The 23836-nt window shown below is 36.8% G+C and overlaps 1 protein-coding gene across 11 annotated transcripts in view; it reads left to right on the forward strand.

Moving 5' to 3' along the window:
• Positions 1-23836, forward strand: part of SOX6 (SRY-box transcription factor 6) — a 369092-nt gene that overhangs the window by 304484 nt on the left and 40772 nt on the right. For all 11 annotated transcript variants that reach the window (XM_079307926.1, XM_079307922.1, XM_079307919.1 and 8 more), the window contains 2 exons: positions 2823-3003; positions 5081-5271. In XM_079307926.1, the coding sequence (XP_079164052.1) occupies positions 2823-3003; positions 5081-5271 (372 nt within the window). The remainder of the gene's footprint in view (positions 1-2822; positions 3004-5080; positions 5272-23836) is intronic.

Raw genomic sequence — 23836 nt, forward strand, 5'->3', positions numbered from 1 at the left:
GTAAAATATCATTTGTTTTTTCATTATCATCAATCATCGTGCTAAAGTGTGGGGGAGTAGATATTTCTGCCTGGGCTGATAAATTTCCATGACACTTTTTAGCTAGGCTGAGAGTACTAATAAATAAAAACTATTCCATTATGGCCAGATCTAACATTTATTTAGCAAAGCATTCACTTTACTTAGCTGGAGATGTGTATTAGTCTAATATTTTACCTCTTGTAATCCAACGCCAGGTTTGAGAGCAGTCAGGGAAATTTACCGCAGGCGCAGAGTTTGCTACGGTCAATACAGAAGCCACCAAAAGCAAAGAACAACTGTTCCAGCAAAGTTGCCATAGTGTAGTGATACCTAACACCAGTGATTTATGGCACTGAGAATATACTACTGACTACTTTAATGTGAAAAAGTAATTCTGGGAGTGAGCGAGCCAAATGGACCTACACCAAACCAAACCTTTACTGTATGAATCAAATTTTCCCTGGTTAAATTCAAGCACATATCTTCTTGAACCAAGGCCAGTACTGTTCCAGGTTTGTGGCCAGCTGAGTCCTATTACAAAATTGACCACATGCAAATTCCTGGGGGTTTCCCTGTATAATGTAACTTGAATGGACTAAAGTAGATGTTAATAAAATTGAAGTCTTTTAATGATTATTTTTATTAAGCACACTACTGCCTTCAGAATGTTAAAGATGAGCTGCAAGTGCTTTGTGTGGACAAATACTAATAGGTAATGAAGAAATTATTAGTATGAAGGCAGTCTCTGCAGATTGTTATCTTTGTTAACTGTGACAATTTTGATGGTCGTGCATTGCTTAACAAATCCTCTATATCGTCTCTGTTTTAAAGCAGTTTGTATAAACTACAAGCATTATTTATAGAACTAGTGTAATTCTTTTATGGAAGTCAGATCTTTCAAGAAGTAATGATAGGTTTTCCTTAAGTCAGTGTCCACAATGTTTTCCAGTTTTTTAGTTGCCTTGCAGAAATCACAATGCTGTCCGTGTAATACAAACAAACAAGTTTTGGCAGTGTTTAGAGTTCTTTCATTATCATATCAGTACTAAATGGAAAAGTATTTAAAAATTGAACATTATAATTGATTCATATGTGCACGTGTTTACAGTACCTAGCCTGGCAAACTTCATAGTCTAAATGGGGCTCTGAACTCTTGGAAAAGTTTGTGGAAGCCACCTTGTACCTTTGCAAGAAAAGAGGTCACATCCAAGTGTGGCCACAAAGCACCAAAATGGACTCAGATCCTTGTACCTTTGAGCTTCTGCTCCCACCTGGACCCTGAAAGGGTGTGGGGTTTGTGCACACTCCAAGGCCAGGAAGAATGGAAATGTCATGCAGTTTTATAGGAAAAGTTTAAGGCTGATAATATGATGGCATTATAAATACCTGTTTGTTACTTTATCCTGTTTAATGCATTCTGTGTGACCACATGTATTCTGCTAAATCACTGCTTGACAGTAAGGAGAATGGAAAAGATGAGATAATGTGATGTATTATTGTATTTTGACGTAATTCTAAGCTTCAAAATGATCAGTGCAGTGTTTTAAAATATGAACAATCTCTTACATCCAGCATAACTCTACTCTGGGCATATTTTAAATGAGAGATCTGTCTTACTGGGCTCTTTAATGACAGAAAATCACCATTTCACAGTTTTCCAATTGCTCTGTCTTGCTTAATGTATTAAGTGGAAGGAACAAGCTCAAAAAAAGGGAGGAAGGTCGCACTGCAAATGTTTATACTTATCAAAGAAATTAATTGCTTGAATAATTCTTCTTCAAAAAGTTGAGGTATTTTTAAATGGACCTATTCTACAGCACAGAAGCAAGACATATGTCAGAGAGAGTTTCTTCCACAGTTGCAAATGAAAAGTATCAAATAATATAAAGGTGCTGATACTAGATTTACACACCCTTAAAAATGTTCCTTGTCTTAATGCAAATAAAATATGCAGATATTCTAAAGATTAAATGCAGCAGAAATAAGTACAGAATATGAGAATAATACAGAAACATCAAACAAGCAGCAGAAAGCAGTTATGTAGAAAATAGTTTTGATTTTTGCATAAATGTGCCAAAAACTTGGCATTTTAGTAGTAAAATATCGTAAAGTTAACAAAATTAAGTAGAAGAAAATAAAAAAATATTTTAAAGTGCTTATAGTATGTATTCACTACCCTAATACCAGAGGAATTTGAATTCTGCAAAATTCTTTTCTCCTGTTATGAGGAGCCAGCATAGATTATTTCACTAAACAAAACATGCACTCTGAATTAGATGCATGGAATGTATAAGCTAGCAGCAGTTCTAAATGTGGGCCAAAGAGCTGTCAGGATTTCCAAGTGATTCTTTCATAGTAGTACTTCTGATTCCTTAATTTCTAATACATTTAAAAATAAGCTACATAACTTATTTTTATAGTGCCAGGAACTTTTAGAATAGAACCAGTGTAAAGGCATTACTGAGCTGCTGGAAATTTTAAATAATTCTTTGTAAATGCCCTAGGTTAATTTAGATCTCTGAAAACACATTAGGAAATAAAGCTGTAATGTGAGCTAATTCAAATTTTAATTTGGCAAAAAGAACGATCCAGTCACATAGTTAATGTAAATAAGAAGCATAACACAGAGAAATTAATGAGGTTTCCTTTCGTTGAATCTTAAAGGAGGCAGATAATTAGCTTCTTTTGTTATTATTGCTGCAGAATGTGGTATTGTCTTCGAGGTGTAAAGCAACTGCTGCTTGCAAAATGATGCCTTCATTTGTCTTTTCCTAATGGTTATTTACATTAAACTCTGGCAGGATGAAGCAGCTCAGCCACTGAACCTCTCAGCCCGGCCCAAAACAGCTGAACCTGTCAAGTCCCCGACATCTCCAACACAGAATCTCTTCCCAGCCAGCAAAAGCAGTCCAGTGACAGTGACGAACAAGAGTGGCATCCCCAGCCCTCTCAGTGGACCCCTGGGGAGAGGATCCTCTTTAGGTAACTGCTCTATCCTGGGGAAATCAGAAAATAGGCACCTTTTCTGCATGGAGTTCCAGCCTGAGAACACTTAGCTCTGGATTAAGATGCTTGGGCGTACATTTCTGTTAAAAATGGAAAAAATAAAGATTACAGTGATGCTTTTCAAAGAGTGCTTGATTAGCAAAGTTTTATAGAAGTATCGAAAGAGATGTATCAGGGTGTGACAAACACAGGAAAGAAATATTTAATGTAGGGAATGCATACAAATATGCAGAAATAAATAAAGTAAATGAAGATAGATATATAAAACCTGTAAGACAGGTTTGTGTGAATATCTCTCCTAAAGGCATCTACTGGGTATATATACACAAAGTTGACTTGTAAACTTTGACTTCTCATTTAAAAAAAAAAAAAAAATTATCTTTGAACACACATAGAGCCTCTCCAGATACTAAATAGATTAAAAAAAAAAAAAAAAAAAAAAAAAAGAGACATCAGTCCAGCCAGTTTATGTTATTATTTGATCATGTTTTATTCTATGATCATATTTTTGTTATTTTTTTCACTCGCCTGTCAAGATTTTGTTGATTCATACAGTTTCAAGTAGGGAATTTTTGACCTGTGTTCAAGATTCTTTAAGCTTATTAAGTGATGAAACAAAATTGATCTGAAAACTATGTATGAAGACTACTTTAACCAGTCAAGAAACAGAATCAAGAGCTGCAAAATGTAGATGATCAGCCCTAAAGTTCAAATAGTAAATTTTAACAGTGACTAAATACTTACTACAGACCACTTATTCACAATCTGTAGCTCAAGTGTACTTGTAAAATATATAGAAACACTTGTGAATAATGAATAGATATGTTAAATACATATATTAAATATATAAAAATTATGGGTTTTTTCCATCCCCAAGCACTTGGGAACATTATGATCTCTGAAAGATATTTTCTGCAACTATCTAGATGCTCTACCTGTCAATTTATTTGCAACTATTATTGCACTGTCTTACATTAGAAAGTAAAATATCAATCTGAAGTCATGGACCATTCAAGAGAAAGGAACACAGAAGACAAATAATGCCTAAGGTATAAATATTCTTCATGTAAAGTCATAAAAATTTTTTGTTTCAATCCATAAGTAAAAAAAAGATAGCAAGATATTACCAAAAAAACCAGCAAGCCTTGTAGGAGCTTTTGCTGCATTTCAAAATAAATGTAGATGATTATGAATCTAAATCTCTTTAAAAATCATGGAAATATGATTCCCAGCTTCTTTAGGGTCCAGAATGGAACTTAGTGGCTGAACTGGCTCAGAACATTGCAAACTTTCCTCAGCAAGAACAAAGATTGTCTTATAATATATTATTTTTCATTTTGGAGGGGAGTGTTTCATTCAGATAGAAAACATTACCAGTCCCATCCCTTGATGGGATGGGATGAAAACATCACAGTCTGAATCCCTTCTTACTTAGGTCATAGTGTTAAATTAAGCATTTGGTTCCCAGGATAAAGTGTGAGAAACCCTTAATCATTTTTATTTTATGATAATTTAGAGTCCTTCGAGGTTTGAATTTGCTATATTGCAATCAGCTGTAATTCAGTGAAATGAAAAGAATACAAAACTTTTCTTTGAAGTTTAATTCCAAATCTTAACCTGTTTGGGGTTTTATTGGTTATTGTTTTGAATTTTTGGTGGTATTTGAAAACTTTTTTGTTTGTTTGTTTTTTTTTTTGGTAGACTGTCAATAAGTACAGAATTCTAGCAAATTCAGCGCTTTTAAATACCTTAAAAGGTTTCCAGTTTCAGCTTCAGAATACTATTGTCATAACCACATATTTAAATTTAAATCTATGAGTATGCTCAGATAGCTCCATATCTGACTACCTCAAGGCCCCAATGGTTGTATTTCTAACAGCAAAAGTTTGCATGAGTTTATTAATCACTTCAGTAGAGTAATTCAAACAGACAGCAATTGCCACTCCTCCTGCAGATGTTGGTTGGGTGCAGCTCTAAGAGTGTGAGAGCAGAGTTCTTACCCTGGATTCCAATTTAGATAATTATCTAAACAAAATATGTTCTCTGTTTATAGATATCCTTTCCAGTCTTAATTCACCTGCCCTATTTGGGGACCAGGACACAGTAATGAAAGCCATTCAGGAGGCTCGAAAAATGAGAGAGCAAATCCAAAGGGAACAGCAGCAGCAACAGCAGCCTCATGGTGTTGATGGAAAATTGCCCTCCATGAATAACATGGGTCTAAACAACTGCAGGAATGAAAAGGTAATGTCTCCCATTTCCCCACTGCCTGTCACTCACTCTTCTCTCCCCTGCAAAATAGCTTCTTATTTTTTATGTGAAATTTCTTTTTAGAGCTTTTAACCATCTCTGATTTCATGTTAAATACACCTTGTCACTTGGCAGTGCTGTGCTCCAAACTTCTCCAGGTTTACATGGCAGCATCACACCCACAGTCCTGAGCACACATGTGACAAAGCTGTAAGTGTGCACACAGGAACATGGAAAAGGGTTGGTTGAAACTTTCATAGCTTGTGCTTGCTAGATTTTGAACAGTGCTTTTGAGAATGGCTGGGCTGATAAATATGGCTAAAAGGCCAGTTCTGTGCTAGCACTGTTGAGTATTACAATGCCAGTGTGTGGATTGAGTGTGGTTGAATCTGTGGTTCAGGTGCAGCAAAGTACAAAGGCTCAAAACATTTGGCTCTCAGTTGCAGTGGGAAATTAGAGATAAAGCATTATTTGTTGGATCTCCAGTGCTGAATCACTGAAATGAGGTGGCACACTAGAGTAAAAGGGTAAATGACAGAAAGTGTTGGGATAACAGGAACAGCACTGGACTGAACAGGACATGATCCAGCTTACCAAATAGCAACCTGAGATCATGTATGAAAGGTAAGGAACAGTTTATATCATACTTTCTTTAAGGACCAGTCAGAGGACAAAGAAAACTCTTGGAAAATCCCCTGGGCCTGTGTTGTCCCATCCTGTGGCTTTTCTGAGGTCTTCAGGCTCTGCTCCAGCAGCAGGTCTGTGATGCACAGCAGGGCAAGAGAGGATCTGTAACTGGCTGAGGTGAAAGGCAGCCCTTTGGATGGAGAATGCTTCTCTGTTAGCTTCCCTAGAGCTGCCAAGGGCTGCAAAAATACAGCACACAAGTTATTTTTCACCACTGACACAAAATCAGTTCGAGACCACAATACTTATCCCAGCCAACTAGAAAGGGAAAAGCATTATCCCAGTAGTCACTAAGGCTTTGGCAAATAGAATGTTTATGATGCAGTTTAGTAATGAATGGAAAGAAAACTGACTCATTAATTATTTGTTAAAACACTCCAGAACAACAGGTAATTCCAATGGCTATAAAAAATTCTGTGATTATATCAGAGGGCAGGGCAGGTTCTTTATTTCTTGTGTGAGGGAGGGAAGATTTTAGCACAAAGACTAACAGGAGTTTTGAGTCCAGGCTGAGTATAACACTCAGCAGAATAACTGTAACTTAAATGATGAATTTGATAATATTCTGATCTTTTCTCATTCCACAAGAGAATGCTTGGGTGAGTGTTTTGTAGCGAGACAGAGAAAGACAAAGAAATGCCATAAACAAACCCATTAAAGATTGTTATACCCCTTTTAATTACATCTTATAGTTTTGTACGATAGTTTCTTTACAGCACTCAAAACAAGTAATGCCTGTTAAAAAAAGATTGGTTAAAATGTTGCCACAAAGGATAAACAATGCTTTTCCAAGTCAGATTCAGTGTCTAATAAATATATATGTCTGCTAGTATTAGTTTAAAAATCATAATTGAAGATCTCATTTAATACAAGTTGATACTATTAAAAATACAGAACTGAATAACTGATCAAGCAGGCTGTATTCAAACCCTCTAATTATGAACTCAGTGTTTTTCTTAAGTAATCAAGAGGCAGAATACTAAAGCCCAGGTTATAAAAACAAAAAAAAAAATCTCGTACACATCAGTATTAAGAGTTTATAAAATTATGTTTATTTTAAAATTTATTTTATGAGTTTCAGTGGCTTGACATTTAAAAAATATCTAATATGCTATAAGTGCTATTAAAAGTATTCTTAACATTTGATTTCACTTTGAAAAATAAGTATAAAAATGGCATCCACTTATTTTTTGAGTCTCTTCCGTGTATATTTTCAGTATCATGTTTATATCGTGTATTCAATATATTAAGTTCCTATTTCACCTTTCACCCTTTAGAGCAGAGTCAGTAAATATTTCAGTGAATAATCTGAAATTTCTATTTTGTGCTGGTTACTAGCAATGCACGGATTGATGCACAGTTTCCAGATTGAGGTTCTACATGAAGCAGTCTGAGCAAAAAAAAAAAAAAATTCTTTTACTTGCAAATATAGCAGAGTGAATCAGAACTCTTTAACAGATACAGACAACATCATTCTCAAGTGCCATCTTTTGTGAGGAGACTTTTCATGGTAGCACTTGCAACTTTTAAAACCTACGAATAAAACAGCAGCAGGGAAATCTGTTGTTAAGTCTCTTAGTGACCCTGTGTAATCCTGCTGGGTTTATTTATTGCAGCAGGTACTACAGAACCATTAAGGCAGGAAAAGCTTGTAGTATGTGCTCTGGTTTTATCTTTGGTGTGCTGGTCTGTTATCCTCACCCCATAGATGTGAGAAAAGGCAGGGGCTGCCAAAGAGCAGGGTATAAATCAGTCATTTTCAATGATGGTATATCCCCACTCTTATCCTAAAGAAAATAAAAGTATTAATTCGGTCATGAATACTAAGAAAATGGATTTATATTTTATAGCAAGTATAAAATATGTTAAAACCAGAAGCATCCTTTGCACAAACAGAATTCTAGAATACTCTTCTTTCCCCCTTCACCCTCTGCCTTTCAATTTTTACATTATGATCTACTTCTTTTACTCTAAAAATGATGGGCAGGATGATGAAAATGGAGGTGGGGGAGCAGGAGTGCTAGATCACTTCAATTAGAGAAACATAATTTTGAAATAATTGTATGCTAAAAAAACTGTGTATAGTTTCTGTCATAATCCCAGCGAAGCTTTGATAACAGTTGCAACTTTGGATTGGTTTCTTTTGAAGAATCAGAACCCTGTGTTTTCAGGACCAAATTTTCAGAAATTGGCTTCAGGTAATTAGACTTGTAGAAATGAGTAGCTGGAAGCTGGCACCAGAAAAAGATGACAAATTAATTGCCTGCAGCTGGTATAAAAAAGCTATTGAGTTCTGGTCAGTCACTGGTCTTCAAGTTCAGATAGTTGGTAATAGTTTGTTGTGCAAATGATTGCACTCACAAAATTATGTACATAACTTCAAAGCTTGGGCTTAGGCCTTTTTGAAAATGTGTCATTTAAATCTCAGAAAGCTTTGTGTTTGGTTACAGACACAGAATTGAAAATTGCTTGTGTTCATATTCTGCTGTTCAAAAAATAAAGTAAAAAAAAAAATTCTACAAAGCTTTCAAAGTGCTCACAGAGATTCAGTCATCAGAAAGACCATAACAAAAACATCCAGCACTCTGGGACAGCCCAGCTTTGTCATTTGCCAAAGCAATAAGGTTAGTTTATACTTCTGAGATGATAGGATCCTGTGAAGTTACCCGAGTTTGTGTGCTGCTGAGGGCAGGTGAGCTCCTGTCAGTGGGATGGAGAGGGGAGTCAAAAGGGTAAAATTAGAAAATTAGTGGTTTGATGAGTGTAGTTTAATAAGTATAGCAAAAGCTGTGCATGCAAGCAAAGTAAGACAGGGAATTAATTGACTGCAGTCTGTTCCCAGGAAAGCAGGGCTTCAGCACAAACAAGTTACATTGGAAGACAAATACCAAAACTCCAAACATTTTCCTTTTTGTTCTTCACCCAGATTTTACTGCTGAGTCTGATATCATATGGTGTGAAATGTCCCTTTGGTCTTTGGGGTCACCTGGCCTGGCTCTGTCCCCCCTCCCAGAGGGGCACAACCCCAGCCTCCTCTCTGGCACAGCAGCATCAAAACCAGAAAAGGTCCTGCTGTGGAAGCCCAGTTTGGCAATAGTGAAACATCCCTGTGTTATCCAGGTCACAAATCCAAAACTCAGCAGCACGTGAACCAAGTTTAAGTCTGAACCTAAACCAGTACAATGTATATGAGACAAAAAAAAAATCACTGTAGTAGAGTTGATTTTTTCTCCTCCTCCTCAGGTGGAGCAAAATATTCCAGTGTGGTTTGACTGTGAAAAGAGTGATGGTGTCAGTCATTTTACAGAGTAAACAGAAACAGTGGGAAAGGAGAGTGAGTTAGGGAAATGAAGAAAACAATATACAGAGCTTTTACCATGTAATAGAAGCAAAAGTAAAATCATACCAAAAATTCATCTTTGTTTAGCGGCTGTGACTTTTTTCCAGTCAAGCCATGTTCACCTTCAACAAAAAAAAAGAGGGCTTAAACAAAATCTGCATTGCTTCAGCTACTTGTATTTATTTTAGTATTTCAAACTACTGTCATTGCCTGGAAGATTTGCTTTGATTTAAGGCTTTAAATGAATCTGAAAATGTTATATAATTTATAAGATAACTGACATTATTTTTAAAAGAATCAGATCCTATCTTTTTTGTACACAAAGCAGGAAAACGCTGACAAAGATGCTTCAGAAAATCTTGGTATAAAAAATATAGGTAGAGCTGTGATTGGAGAAAAATATAGGAAGTCAAGGTGGAATTAATACAAAAGCAATTACCAATACAACATTTTTTGTATCCCCACATGCCCAGTTACTTACCATGAAGCATATTCATTGAGATCTGAGAGTAAGCAGAATTTAATATAACGTTTTTATGTTTATATTCCATTCTTACTCTTTTGTAGATTTTCAGACAACTGTGTATTTGCAGTAGGAAAGCAGAATTAGACCCCAAAATAAATAACATGAGTCATTGCCTACTTCCTGGGAATCATGGTTCTTTAGCACCTCTTCTAATGAGCCTTTTATTCCTTTCTTATCTCTAAATCAAAGTTTCACAAGTTGAATCCACGTAATTTATCCCAATATAGACCAGAGTTTGTATGCAAAATGTGCATATTCTTAAAAACGTGTATTTTTCACCCCTGGAGATATTACAGTCTATTGATCAAATCCATATTTAGGGCACTTGGATTTGACTTAATAAGCCATAACGACCCCACTGGAGATGTTATGCTCTGCTGTATTTAGGGACTGTTAAGTGTGTGGATTATTGAGACAATAGGGTGTAACAAGTCCTCTGGAGCTGCTACACTTCATCATGTGCATGAAGCTCCTGCACACATGTACAAACTTGTACAAAAACACTTCAGGAAGCCTTTGTACGAAAAGTCACCAGTCATGCATAATCTCCTTTTGGCTGCCCACAGCCCTGCAGTGGCTCCAGAATCTTGCACTGTTTTTTTTTTTTTTTTTTTTTCCTGAAGACAAGCAGTGCTGCATTGTGCTGCCTTCAGTTTTTTGCCAGCTCTTTCCTCCCCATACATTCAGCCTCAGAGACAGAAAGCTGCAGTGGCAGGAGTCGCACTGTCTGCTCGGCATGTGCAGCAGGTTCCTCCCACAGTCACAGAGAATCACATTGTTACCAGCGTCCTTGCTGTTAGTCAGTTCTCAACTCTGTCAAAAAACCCCAAACACACAGGCAAACACTTTTCCAGTTCATTCTGCATCTCATTTTCCTTTAGCTGTAAGGAGTCCTGACCACTTAAATTTAGAACATGGATTAATTGGTCATAAGGGCCTTGTGGATTTCTTATAAGTCCTTATGAATGTGTGGTTTGGATTTGCAGGTACTGATCTCTTCTCATTTCCTTTTTTTCTTTTAAGAAAAACTTGTATTTTCTTTTTTCCCCTCTTTAGTTTCTTTTAGCAGACTATGGGTATTTAGTAAATAACAGATCAATGCTTATATTTCAGTCTGCAGTGAGACACATCAGAAACTGTAAGCATTTTCAACTGGATCTTTATTTCTGTTGGTTAAACCTTTGGTCTACTTGTAATTGAAGTACCTGAAAATTAGGGGGGAAAAAGGATAACAGTAACAACAGCAGAAGACTAGTTTTGCAAAGTTATTACTTTTCTATGATATTATCCCCACAGTCATTGTAGCAAGTTCTGGTCTCATTGTAACTTAAGAAAGGTCCTGCCCCCCATAGTTTACACTTAGGAATAATGTAATTTAAGTATTTAGATTCTATAATAAAAAAGAATCTAGAACTGTATAGAAAGGGAAAAAAAGAAAAGCATTGATTTACTTGAGGAACTGTTAGTGTGGTCTCACTTTCTTGCAAGAATATAGGCAATTTATTCAACTCAGTGGGAGTGTATTCCATCTGTCTAATGAAGACTCTGATTTCTACAAAGAGACACTGCAAAGTGTTTTTTTCCTGAGTACGTCATCCTGCTCAGCCGACAAACTTTTCCCTGGGGACTTTCTGGGACGTAGAAGGACACGTTGCATGGAGACAACCTCTTTGCAGATCCATCATTTTAGAACAGATAAGTGACAGGTCTGAGTTAAACGCCCTGGAATAGGGAAAAAGTTTCAAATACAAATCCCAGCAGTCCTCATACTTCTTACAAAACAAATGTCCTTTATGCTTGACTGTGAATCTGCTCAATTTAGTAATCTACTTGTGGCAGTACATAATATATGTAAGCTATGACTTTTTTTTTTTTTTTTTTTTTTTTTTTTTTTTTTTTTTTTTTTTACTTTGGGTATTGAAACTTAATTTCCTAAAGCTGTATTTGGAAACCAGTATTTTAAACTGAAAAATCTGTATTAAAAAAGTAAAGAAAAAAAGAAAAAAACCAGGTTTTTCCAGAATTTTTTGAAACTGCAATAATTCTGCAATTTTCTTTCTAGTCTTAGGGCTTATCCTAACTACATAAACGTGTATCTTCATTTTATACCCATTGTAATGTTTCCTTAATAATTTTGAAGGGAAAATAATGATTCAAAAAAATTTTGAAGGGGCTGCAATGCAGGAGCTTAAGTCCCACTGAACTAGCTCTGAAAATTTTACCCCAAGGCAGACAAGCAGATTTGTGGCTGCATACACAGTAACAGTCTATTTTCAGGGGAATTCAGCAGTCTTGTATCCTTCTCCAGCTCTTTTTGTGATAATTTGGACAATTCAGAATTTCAGCTGATGTAATACTGCCCCCTTTTATTAGAACTGGAAAACATGCTGGACCTCCAACATTTAGGTTTTTTAGCTGGAGTAGTTCTGTTTATTTATGCTGTTGCTTCCAATATTTGAGTTTTCATGCCAAGATGAGATAAAGGCTGATATCCATATGCATTTATAACAATGAACAATGGGAAGATAGTAAAGATTCCAAGCAACATATTTTTTCAGGGTGTATTGCGTGTGGTATGGCTGGACTTCCTAAGCAGCCTCTCCCTTCAGGGAAATCCCTGCTATTTTTTTAAAAGTTCAAGGTATAGATGATTTCTGCTTTTGTATGAATATCATATGTGTTTGCATTTGTTTTCTAAGTGTGTTTAGGGGCAGACTAAGTATTGTCATTTTTGTTTTTCTTTTGAGTTCTGCTCAGGAATTAGATGGATTTTTGAATAGCTGAATGCTTTTAGTATCTCTCAGACACAGGTGAGTATTGCAATAGATTCATGCTTTGCAACTAAAACTTTCAGTGTAATTTGAAATTAAATTACAAGCAGAGCATCTTAGAAAAAAGGATCCCTGTGTCTCCAACCATATCTTTTAAGGAGAAATGTTTCAATTATAAACTAAGAAGGAGGGTGACTAATCTGACTGTGGATATAGCCCCGAAGCCTGTAATGTATCACTGCCTTCTGTGGACATCCCAGGAAATAAAACCAGGTCAGATATTGCACCCATAGTTAGAGAAATGTTTTATCTGATCTCTGTCTATGTGGTGAGAAAGGTGATGGAAGCTGTGACTGCTCATGCACAGAGGGGTCAAGCACAGCCATAACATTGCTGCTCAGGCTCTGAGAGTTATGGCAGGGAAATACCAGCACTAACATTAGCCCCTGCAGAAGAACACAGCCCCATTATCAAGGCCAGGCTTGTAATGGGAACCAGGTGCAGGAGGCTGTGGGTATGAAATCTTGTCAAGTCTGCTCCTCCAGCCCCAGAGATAGAAATATTAAAGCTGCTCATGAATCGCTAACTTTGTACCTAACAAATGATGGAGCCTCTCATTGATCCCCTGCTCTTGCTCAAATCTCCTTACACCTATGGACTCACACCCCTGCCTATCAATGCACCTACTAATTTTTAATTTTTTTTTAAGGTTTACCTTGTTTGCTGTGTGTAGAAAGACATACAAATAATGTATTTGAAATTTGCACATTAAAAATACATGTTCACTGAAACTGTGGATCTGACAGGGAAGAGACAAAAAGAAACAGTGCAAAATCTCTGGCATATGTAGGTCATCTAAATTTGCAGATAATTTAGCTTTGTGACAGCTTATGAATCCAGTTTATACCTATAGAGGAATTTTCTGTGCGACCTTTGTTTTTAAACCCTTTGCTCAATTACCCTATTTTCCAAAATTGTCTTCACAAAATTGGTAGTTTGTGCATTTCAATTCCAATGTATCAGATGCACAGTGAATTTCTTACTCCCTCAAGTCATGTAGAGGCTGCTTAAAATAAAATCTAAATTATTTTGTCTATTGATTAAATTATCAAAATTAGTTGAGTGAAAAATATGAAATCTTTGCAAACTATAAATCCCAGAAATTTTACTGGACCATAAATTTTAAAAAACATTTGACTGGCCCAATAGTGATGTACATATATGAGAAAATAAAAGAGAACATACCTACACATAAGCAACCTATATGAAACATTATTATTTGAATGACTGTATACACATATAGAGAGAGGCATAAATATCTACACACACACACTGCAGAGGGTAGAAACTTCCTATATTAGGTGAACTTGTAAAGATTTTCATGCTTTTCACGCCAAGAACACTTGGTAACAAAATACTCTTTTCAGGGAAGAAATCAGCATAAACTTTTGGTATCAAGAGCTATTTTTACACTTGAATATTGGCTGCTAGAGGTTTTGCCACTACCTGTGCTTAACAGTATTCTTGCTGAACACACTTATGATTTTTATTTCTATTTTCAGGGCTATTCAAAGAGGTTGTCTAACTTCAGGCTTTATACCAAATTAATAATAGGGTTTATTATATTATAATCATTATAATGATTGATGATAATAATGATAATCATAATAGTATTAATGATGATGATAATAGTAATAATGGGGACTTGTCCCCTTTCTTCTGTTGCCTTTCCAGCTCAAGAAAAAGTGCTAAATATACTGCTTTTTCACTTGCATGGGGTATTTCATGTGAAAAGGATACAAACTTTGTCCCATTTCGGTCTTCTCCCTTAAATTTTGGAGCAACTGAAAATTCAAAAGGAACAGAATTAGATTGAAACATGTCTCAGAGATGTGTTGAAAAATTTGCACAAAGCAACAAGAATATTTTTTTTCCAAAAGATGTTATTCTGCCATAAAGGATACTGTCTTTCTGATGTCTGTAACAGCATAATGATCTTATATACAATACATTTCCCAAGCTACTCAGGAGAATTTACAGATGTATACTGAAATTTATTCTGTGTTTTTATTATGCTTCTCCATAAAACAATAAAGATAGGTTGAAAATTAATGTTCAAGCATAAATTTGCTAGAACAGGAATATATTCATTGATTTAAATTGTGGGTCAGAATGGCAGCTGCACAATTCCTATCATATCACTTCCTCAATTGTCCTGAGAACTACAGAATATATTTGCATATTATTTTACACTTAGATACAAGCAGAGACGTCCTCAAAAGTTTCTTCCATTTTTTTCCAGGCTCTATGTATTCCTTTAAGCAAATTTGCTGCACCAAATGCATTGCCAATATAACTCTCTACTGCAGCAGATAAAGTACAGCAAGGATAAATTTGGATTACTTTCCCTGATACTTCATTACTTTCTAAAATTAAAAATGTCTCCCGTTTCTCAAGTGTCATTAGGCTGCATCAATAGGTATGATAAATTCAATTACTCTCCCTGTTGTTTAAGGATATTTACTAAGCTGCCTGTTTGTGGGATTATGCAATACTTTTTGCTGACTTAACTGTTCTGCTTCAATCAAAAGAATAAGCATACTAACAGGTAAAATTGTCTTTTTTTTATCTCATGAAAAGACTTGAACCAATAATGAGAAACAGTGTTTGCAAGTGTTTGTTTGAAATCTGATTTATAGAGTTTGGCCATGCTTAGTCCTTCCTTTGTTTCTTTTCACAAATATTAATGCAAACAGGGTTTTATTTATATGAGTGTATTTACACATGAACATGGACATTTGTGCACAATTAGGCATTTGCACTTTATGCCCAAATTGCTGAACCCCTCTTGATAAGATACAAAGGCTTTGATGCAGCACCCACTGACCAAATGAGGAATGCAGTATCAGGGAGATCTTCCAGCCCCTGATAAAGTGTCAATGCTAATTATAGATCTTTACAGCAGCTCCCTGAACTCTGCAGCAATTTAATCTAGGGCTGCTGAAGGCCTTGCTGCACTGTCCCTTACCACTGCCATCTTTTTCCTACCAGTGGTATGCCAGAGGCAGATTTATTGGTTTTTCTGTGCTATGGAGGCTTTTGGATGCAGGAGCTGATAGACCGAAGTAAAAGCTTTTTATTACCTAGGAGGTCTTTGACCTGAGAGAATTCCCAGTTTCCCAGTTGCTTTTTTTTATTTTTTTTTTTTCAGGTAATTTAAGGCAAAGTTGCATTATCATTGAGTCAGCTACTGAAAACAATGTCATTTGTTTGAGGTGGCCAACTACAGCATAAACCAGAAGTAGGAAACCATTAAGCATTTGAGTGCATAGTTCATGCAAAGCTTTAAAAAGTTGGATTGTTAAAACACTGACACTCATGTGTATAGAAATTGTTGAACCTTCAGGGGAAGTTTGAAAAGATAAGAAATACTCTGATTTCTGGATGAAATGTTCTTTGCACATAGCTTGTTCATCTCTAGTCACATAATACTAACTCCATAAACAGGTCTGTCTCTACTGGAAATGGGTAACAGGGTAATAAATGATACTCAACATCAGATTGCTCATATTAAAATCTTGTTCGAGTCATTGTAAGCTGTTATAACACTACTTAAAACCTAAAGTATGCCTAACCCACAAGCTGAAATAGCCCAGCTTACATCCTGAAAATCTACAGACAACATTAATTTCCCACTATTCCATTTTTATGCCTGTGGCCTCTAACATGTTGCAAATGCTTCTATAAGAAAGGCTAGAAAAACATATCAAATTTCTGTTCTATTCCACTTGCTGACATTCATTAACTGAGGGAGAACATTGAGACATGGTTTTGGAAAGATCTCCTCTCTACCTCCACCCGTTCCAAAGCCATTTGTTAAACGGCCAGTAAGAGAAGTGGACACTTGTGGTTTAATGTCAGACCTATGCTGATCAGTAGCTGGGTGCTTGATTTCACTGCTGTCTTGCCAAGGGCTTCTTGAGACAGCAGGCAATGTGAGCATTCCTCTCTCCCTGCCATTTTCTTTGCATCCTCGAGCTCAATTGTGAAGTAACAATTTCATTATGCCTCCTATTTGGATGAGCTGCCTTTTTACATACATAGAGATTCTTGCTCCCTGCATCCCACTTTTTCCATTTCTACAATGCAGGAATACTCTTTGCTGTATTTTGGATGCTGATACATTTGTTTTACATTCTGTTTAGAAGCCATCACTGGGAGGATGTGCATTAGAGCTGTATACAAAGTGACTCACTGACACATCATGTACTGTAAAACTTCTTGGTCTGTCAGAGGTTCAGCAGTTTGCCAAAACGTATTCAGCTGCCAGCTCCCTGCCAGAATTCTGTTCCTCAAGCTCTCTGAATACAATGAATAAGATTAGCTTGTACGGCTGCACTCTTCCTCCCAAGGGATTCCCCTTTATCAAGGGATTACCTGCATGACCTTTGTGTGACTCCTGTGTTTTATTCCTTGGTGTCACACTGCAGATCACACTGTATCATTGCAATGTCTCATTGAGGCACAGGCCAGCTCTGAGGGCTTCCATTCAGAAAGAACCCAAAGCTTAGAAATACAAGGAAGACCTTTTCCTGTAGGGTTGCTCCCACTCTCTTTCATGCAAGGTTTACTTTTCTTCTTTCACTGCAAGAAACAGGTGGAATTATCATATTCACATAGACTGGGATGCCTATCAGTGTTTGCAATAACCAGCACGCTCTGCTGTGCAGGATATCCATTCCATTTGGTCCAAAAGCCATCCATAGTTTATCAGGATCTACTCTAGCAGGGGCAGAGAAAAGTAATTCACTGCAGTGTGGGAAATTTGCAGTGCATGTGTGAGTTATCCTACCAGGGAAGGTGATGAGATGTAGTCCTTGCTTGGTTTACCAAGTGATTTCCCTTTCTCCCCACCCGTGCCATCTTACTGTAACTACCATAAGAATTATAAGAACATAAAGAATCCAGTTAAAAGGGCAAAAAACCCACCTCATTTCCTGTTTTTGATCCTTCTAATGTCACAGAGCACAGTCTCTGAAACAGGGACTGCATTACTTAATCATCCTTCAAGTGTTAGGAGATTCCAGTGCTGCAGTATCAGGAATGCTCCTATTGTGGTACAGCCTATGGTTCAGGTACTGGAAGTCTGACATTCTCTTATCAAAAGGCAGTGGGGGTAATTTTCTTACTGTGATTGCAGTGATCTATTGCTTTGTGTCTCCTTTTCTTTTCTCCCTGCTGCTGCTCTTCCCTGTTGCTTAACTTCACCCTGCTTTTTCTGGGGCTCTTGTAGTGTCTCGTGAAAACAGTACATTCATTGCTGTTGTGTGTCACATCTTAATTAACTAATGAAACACCACACAATTTCCACATTAGAATTTCCACTAGCATCTCATGCTGTGAAGAGGTAGTGTTATTTCACCTCTTTTTATTATTTGTTATATGTGGGTATGTTCTCTATACAGCTGCGTTCTTATTGCTAAATCAGCCTTGGATTTGACTTCACAACTAAGCTAAATGCTGACCATTTGCCATAAGCAAAATACACAATTTATCACATTTTTGATTGCTTGGAGTAGCAAAGGAATGGAGATAAAATTGAAAACTTCATTGTGAGTTATCAGTCACTTTTTTTTTTCCTTTTATAATTCTATTTTGTAACTGATGACAGAACTCATTTAGGATCAGACCATTTTAGGCTGTGCTTTGATACAAACCAAAGCAGTTATAGCTCCTGAGAGGAAGATCTTTACTAGATTTGAAAGGCAAGAGCTATCTCAGTCTAGCACGTTGCCTCTCCAGTGCAAAGAGGTTCTCAGCAGCTTCAACTGCAGCTCACTGCCTGCTCAAAGATGGAACTATTTGATCAATTCTGTTGTAAAAGCTGCAAAGGTTTTGAAAACAAAAGCTTGCTCTTTTATCAAACTGAAACATTTCACTGTTTGATTTTTCAGCATGACCCCACAAATAGCTGAATCAGAAATTTTGAAGTACTATGGACTGTTTGTGGGGAACAGCAGGTCAGAAGGTGAGGGATGGGACAGAACTTCACTCCTGCATGCCATGTCCCTGAAAATGCCCTTTGAATTTTGCAGGATAGGAAGTGAGAGTGAGGGGGAGCACAGCTAGGAATGTGAAGATCCTATAGTTTAAATGGTGGATTTACAACCAGACAGCTCCAGAGTATATAGCTCTTTCCTTCTTTTTGGCATCATCCCTTTCAGTTCTCCCAATATATAATAATTTGAAATTCCTCTTAAGTCTCTGTTTCTAAACCCTGAGAAGCAGCAAACCTGAGCCTGGCTGTTTGCATTCTTCTGATATCAAAGCCTCCTATCCCAGCGGGGCCCTTAGCCATAGGAGAGGTTGGAGGGAGGAGGAAGAGATGTTTTTCCTTCTCAGCTGCTGCACCAGATTGGAGGGTGGGGAGGGGAGAGGGAGCAGACACAGTTTTTGATATTCAAAATGGAGGCTGGGATGTGATTGCTGTCTGAGCCTGACATGCTGCTCTCATCCCTGTTTCCCTTAGCTGATGGGACAGCAGGGCTGGGGCTGGGTGGAGGCTGGTCCCATGAAGGGTGCCCATCCTCTCAGGAAGGCAGGGACAGCCTTGGCTAGCCTGTCTTTGCAGAAGCTTATACCCCAGAGATGTCTTGCACCACAAAGCTAGCAGCACAAAGATGTTTTTCTTTAGGTTTAAAAACCTGTGTTACAGATTTCAGGAAGTATTTATTTATTCTTTGAATTAGCTGAGCAGGAGAATTAGCTAAACAGAGATAGATTTAGAGATCAGTACAATGCAACAAGATTAAAAAACCCTTTCCATCTGAATTAATGAATTTCAGACTGCTTTTCATAAACTAGTTTTTCAGAAGTCATCTGTGAATCCTTATATAAAGAATTTTTAAAGGTAACTTAATGGGATGGAGAAAAGGTTTAAAATTATCTACAGGGGCTGTTGCAGGAGATATTAAATATTGATTTATCTTGGAGTTAGAATCATACTAAAGAGTGAGGCTTGTAGTCAGATCAATTTATCTGAAATACAAACTATATGGCTGTATTTAGTACAATGTCAACATGAATCTTAAACAAGTAGATGTGAAAGCTTGACCATTTAATCTAAATCAATTGGCTTTCCAAATCTTCAATTAAAAAAGAAATCTGAACAGCTCAAACTGAACTGCTCCTGAATGTTTCAGGTGGTTTATCTTTAAAAATGCTTCATGTAGTCAGCCATGCCATATCATAATGCTCCTCTGTGCATCTTGTTGTAACTAGGAACAAAAATACACAGTCCAAGACTTCTCCAAATCTTGAATTTTCAATACTTCAAACTTGAAATCCCAGTGTAAATAGTTCAAGTAATCTGGCAAATAACACTGCAAGCAATTTTCTGCTACTTGCCACTGCTGCTGCACTGCCAAGGTTTTGGTCATAATATAAAAGTTGGCTCAGATTGTTCTTAACCACCTAAAACTGATCATGCTGTTTTCAGGCACAGATACCAGTATGCCAGCTAGTGGTACTGGCTAAAACATTTTTCAGTAAGAGTACACAGGTCTCCAGTAGGAAATCCTTTATCCAAATGTGACATTAAAGCAGGATGTCTCAGATAATTTAGGTGTTACATTTGCTTTTGTTTGTACTGTTTTCTTTAAACATATTCATTAGAAAAGAGCAGAGCCTTTAATGTTCCATGACTGAAAAATCCATCAAGCAGATTTATGGCAGGGGCAGTGTGGCATAACAGCCAGTGGACTGGCCTAATGTGCACAAGTCCTGGGTTCAGCTCTCAGCTTAATCATTGACTTTCTGGGTAACCAGAAGATAATAATTTCCCCTCTCTGTGCCTGAGGATCCAACCTCCATTTTAGAATTATTTGGGTATTACTGATGAGCAGTGGTAATTCCTGCAATTGTCTACATATATCATAGTAAAAAGCTCCAAAATACTGATTGATTCCCCAGAACAGTATTGTTCTCTTTCCTGTGAGACAGAGCTATAAAACATGATCACAGTTATAAAGTATACAAGTATACAAAGGAGTAAGGAAAATATGAGACAGGAAATTCCCTCTTAAAGATTGTATTTATCCACAGAACAGCAAAGAATCTTCCACTGGAATGAGGTGCTGGAATGTTCCTTCAGTGAATTGCATGAACTTTTCCATATATGTCAAATGAAGTGGGAGAAAAGGGATAGGGCAAAAGAGAGAAAAAGAGCATTTTAAATGCAGAGAGATGGAGTAGAACCCATCTTATGCTTATCCTGAAGATGAGGTCAAAAATAGGTCTTAAGTGGGATGTAAGTGGCTAATTTGTGGGTGAAACCACTACTTTTGAAACACCCATTCAAGGCTGGTTGTTAAGGTATAAAAGCATTTTCTAAATTGTAATTGTTGCCTGGAGCTGAAGAGTACTTAATGGATATCTTATCTGGGAAACTTGAGGCAAATTTTTTACATGATAAAAACAAAGGAAGGTTTATAAAATCATTCTACTTTAAATGAAAAGCTAGAGAATGCATTTGTGCTGGTGGCATTAGCTATAGACTAGCAGTTTTCTCTTTGCATATTGCAGCAGTAAAAACACATGATTTTTTCCACCCATACATTTTGCATTTAGGATGGCTTCAGGTGCAAGAGTTCCTGGATTCTACATGGTAAAAAATGCAGTGCTTTCAGTTATCCTTTCAAAGTCCTCTGTCATTATTTTGGTTCATAATTCCTTCATGGAAGTGCTACTCTTTCCAAGACATGTGTATCTCTCCCAGTTTCTAGGAAGTCCATATTTGCCTGCAATTGCAGGTTGGATATCCCAAAGGGAGACTTTGTCCTGCTTTATCAGTTGCCTTTTGTTTTTAAGAGTTTTGTTTTGGTTTGGTGAATGAACAACCTGGTCTAATGGAAGTTATCCCTGCCCATGGAAGAGGTGTTAGAACTAGAGCTAGATAAACTCAAACCATTCTCTGACTGTGAATTCATAGTCTATAAATCCAATTTGGGCTGCTTTTGCCTTGAGTATAAATTTAAAAAAAACCCCATAAATTAGGAATAAATTAGTTCTGATTGTGTTAGGGAGATCAGTAAGTAAATATAGGAATTTCACAGAGGCAGAGTTGTTCCTTCACTTCAGTCAGGACATTGTTAATGCAAGGTCTTGTCTGCTCACATACATCCTTGCAGGACTGTGTTCTTGGATATCTGTTGTTTTGTTCTTTGTACCAGAAGGTCTTCAACCTACCTGTCTCAAAGGGAAAAGAGTAAGAAGGATAAAGCATCTTTTTGAGCCTGGAAAAAACTTGTTTAATTCTTATTTTCAGATTCTGTATAAACATAAGAACTCCACACTTTGGCACTGATTCAGCCAAGTGCATTTAGTCCATTCTTCATAGACTCCCCTGGAGTTAAGTACTGATTATCCATGTCCTTGAGGCTTCTGTTGGACTGGAGTGAAAGTATTTAGCACCTTACAAGATTAAGGCCTATACAAGGCTGCAAGAATTTGCAACTCACTGTTTTGTTTTCTTTTTTATTTTTTTTTCCTTTCCTTTTTCTTTCTTTTCCCAGTTGCATGAAGATTAAAGACAGGAGCTAGTTGAGGGGTGCATTTATATTATCACAGGCATTACGTGCATCATACTTGATATTGTAATAATGCAAACAGTAATCTTGCCTTCTTGACATAAACAGTAAGCAGCACTTCTTCCTGAGGCTGAAATAATCACAGAAAAACATGGCAGTGATGGAGGTACAAGAGACAAAACACTGCATAATGATGTTATTATCATTGTTCCATTGTCACCCAGCCTTACACCTTGGTGATATGATCCTCTTCTCTCTGAAGAAAACAAAAGAGGCCTGAGTATAAACAGAGCAATGTATAAGCAGCAATCATAAAATGCAACCTTGAAAAAGTGTACTTAAAATGCTACCAAAAAATCATCTTGATAAGTACAGAAAAAGCCTACTTAATCTTTTTATGCATGGTATGCAATTATATATTTACATCCAGCACAAGGCAAGGCATATACTTGAAAACAGTAGCATTTGGTGGGATTTTACTAACTGCCTTGATTGCATTTCTAATTCTAAATATGAATATGAACATTTAAGCCCAAGTGTCTTTTGCATCTCCAATTTAAACTGCTTCAGGTGTCTTCCTGAACAGGGGATGGAACAGGCACATCTAGAGGCTGGTGTTGTTTTTAGAGGTAAACAAAAGGGGTGGCCCCCAGTGACTCATTTGTGATGTCTGGGGTTAAATATCTGTACAGCCAAAGCCCTGGAGGGTTTACCCTAATGGAGCTACTCAAACCTACATTTACAATATACAATACTGTTCATGTTCAAAGCTTGCTGTGATAAAATGCATCTAGGTTTAGTTCCTCAATTGAAAAAATACTGGCAAATAGAATATTTGAAATATTTGCTTTTATACATTTATAAGTACTAGCCAAGTGTTGAGTAGGAGAAGTTGCATTTATTGGGATTTGATAATTGATTATTGCATCATGGAGTCAATATTTATCAAAGCTTTTCCAGCATTATCCAGTGGTGTCCAAAACTCTGGCATGTGCCTGTCATCAGAAACAGTGAAAATGATGGAATAGAAGCATTTATGAGAACAACATCTGTCTTTCTCTTAGCTTTTACAGGTTTAAAATTAAACTTATAAACATCTATTTATATATGCTAAATTTGCATATAATTCACAAAAGAGCATCAGATTGCTTCTGAGGGTGTTTGACTAGTGACACGTGCACATGTCTGTCTGGATGTGTGTTTTCCTGAATTTTTTAAAAGATCTGTATTGTCCCAGCTCCCTGTGTGGATACCAGCTGAAAGCAACAGCTTTGTGCTGCTGAGGTTTGCAGAACACCACAGTGAAATTGAAATTGGTGACTTCTTTTCTGACTTTTTTTTTTCCATTCCAAAAACATTGTTGTGCTGAACCTAGAATAGTTTTACTGGTTGTTTCACTGCTGTGGCTTCTTGCTAAAACTGGGTTTTCAGCCTGGAATATATTGCTAGGTGATTAAGAGAGAAGGAGATTCACAGTTTTGAGCTAGTAACCAAATTCTGTTCTGATTCTAATGCATGAGAATACCTTCAATGAAATTTAGTCACAAGCATAAAAAATGCAGATGTATGTACAGAACCACGAAATAGTCTAAATTGGTTAAAGCATTTTTTTTTCACTTTTATGGCATTTAAATGGCTCATTTTTAAA

The sequence above is a fragment of the Erithacus rubecula genome (genome assembly GCF_903797595.1).
Source record: "Erithacus rubecula genome assembly, chromosome: 6".
Taxonomy (NCBI): domain Eukaryota; kingdom Metazoa; phylum Chordata; class Aves; order Passeriformes; family Muscicapidae; genus Erithacus; species Erithacus rubecula.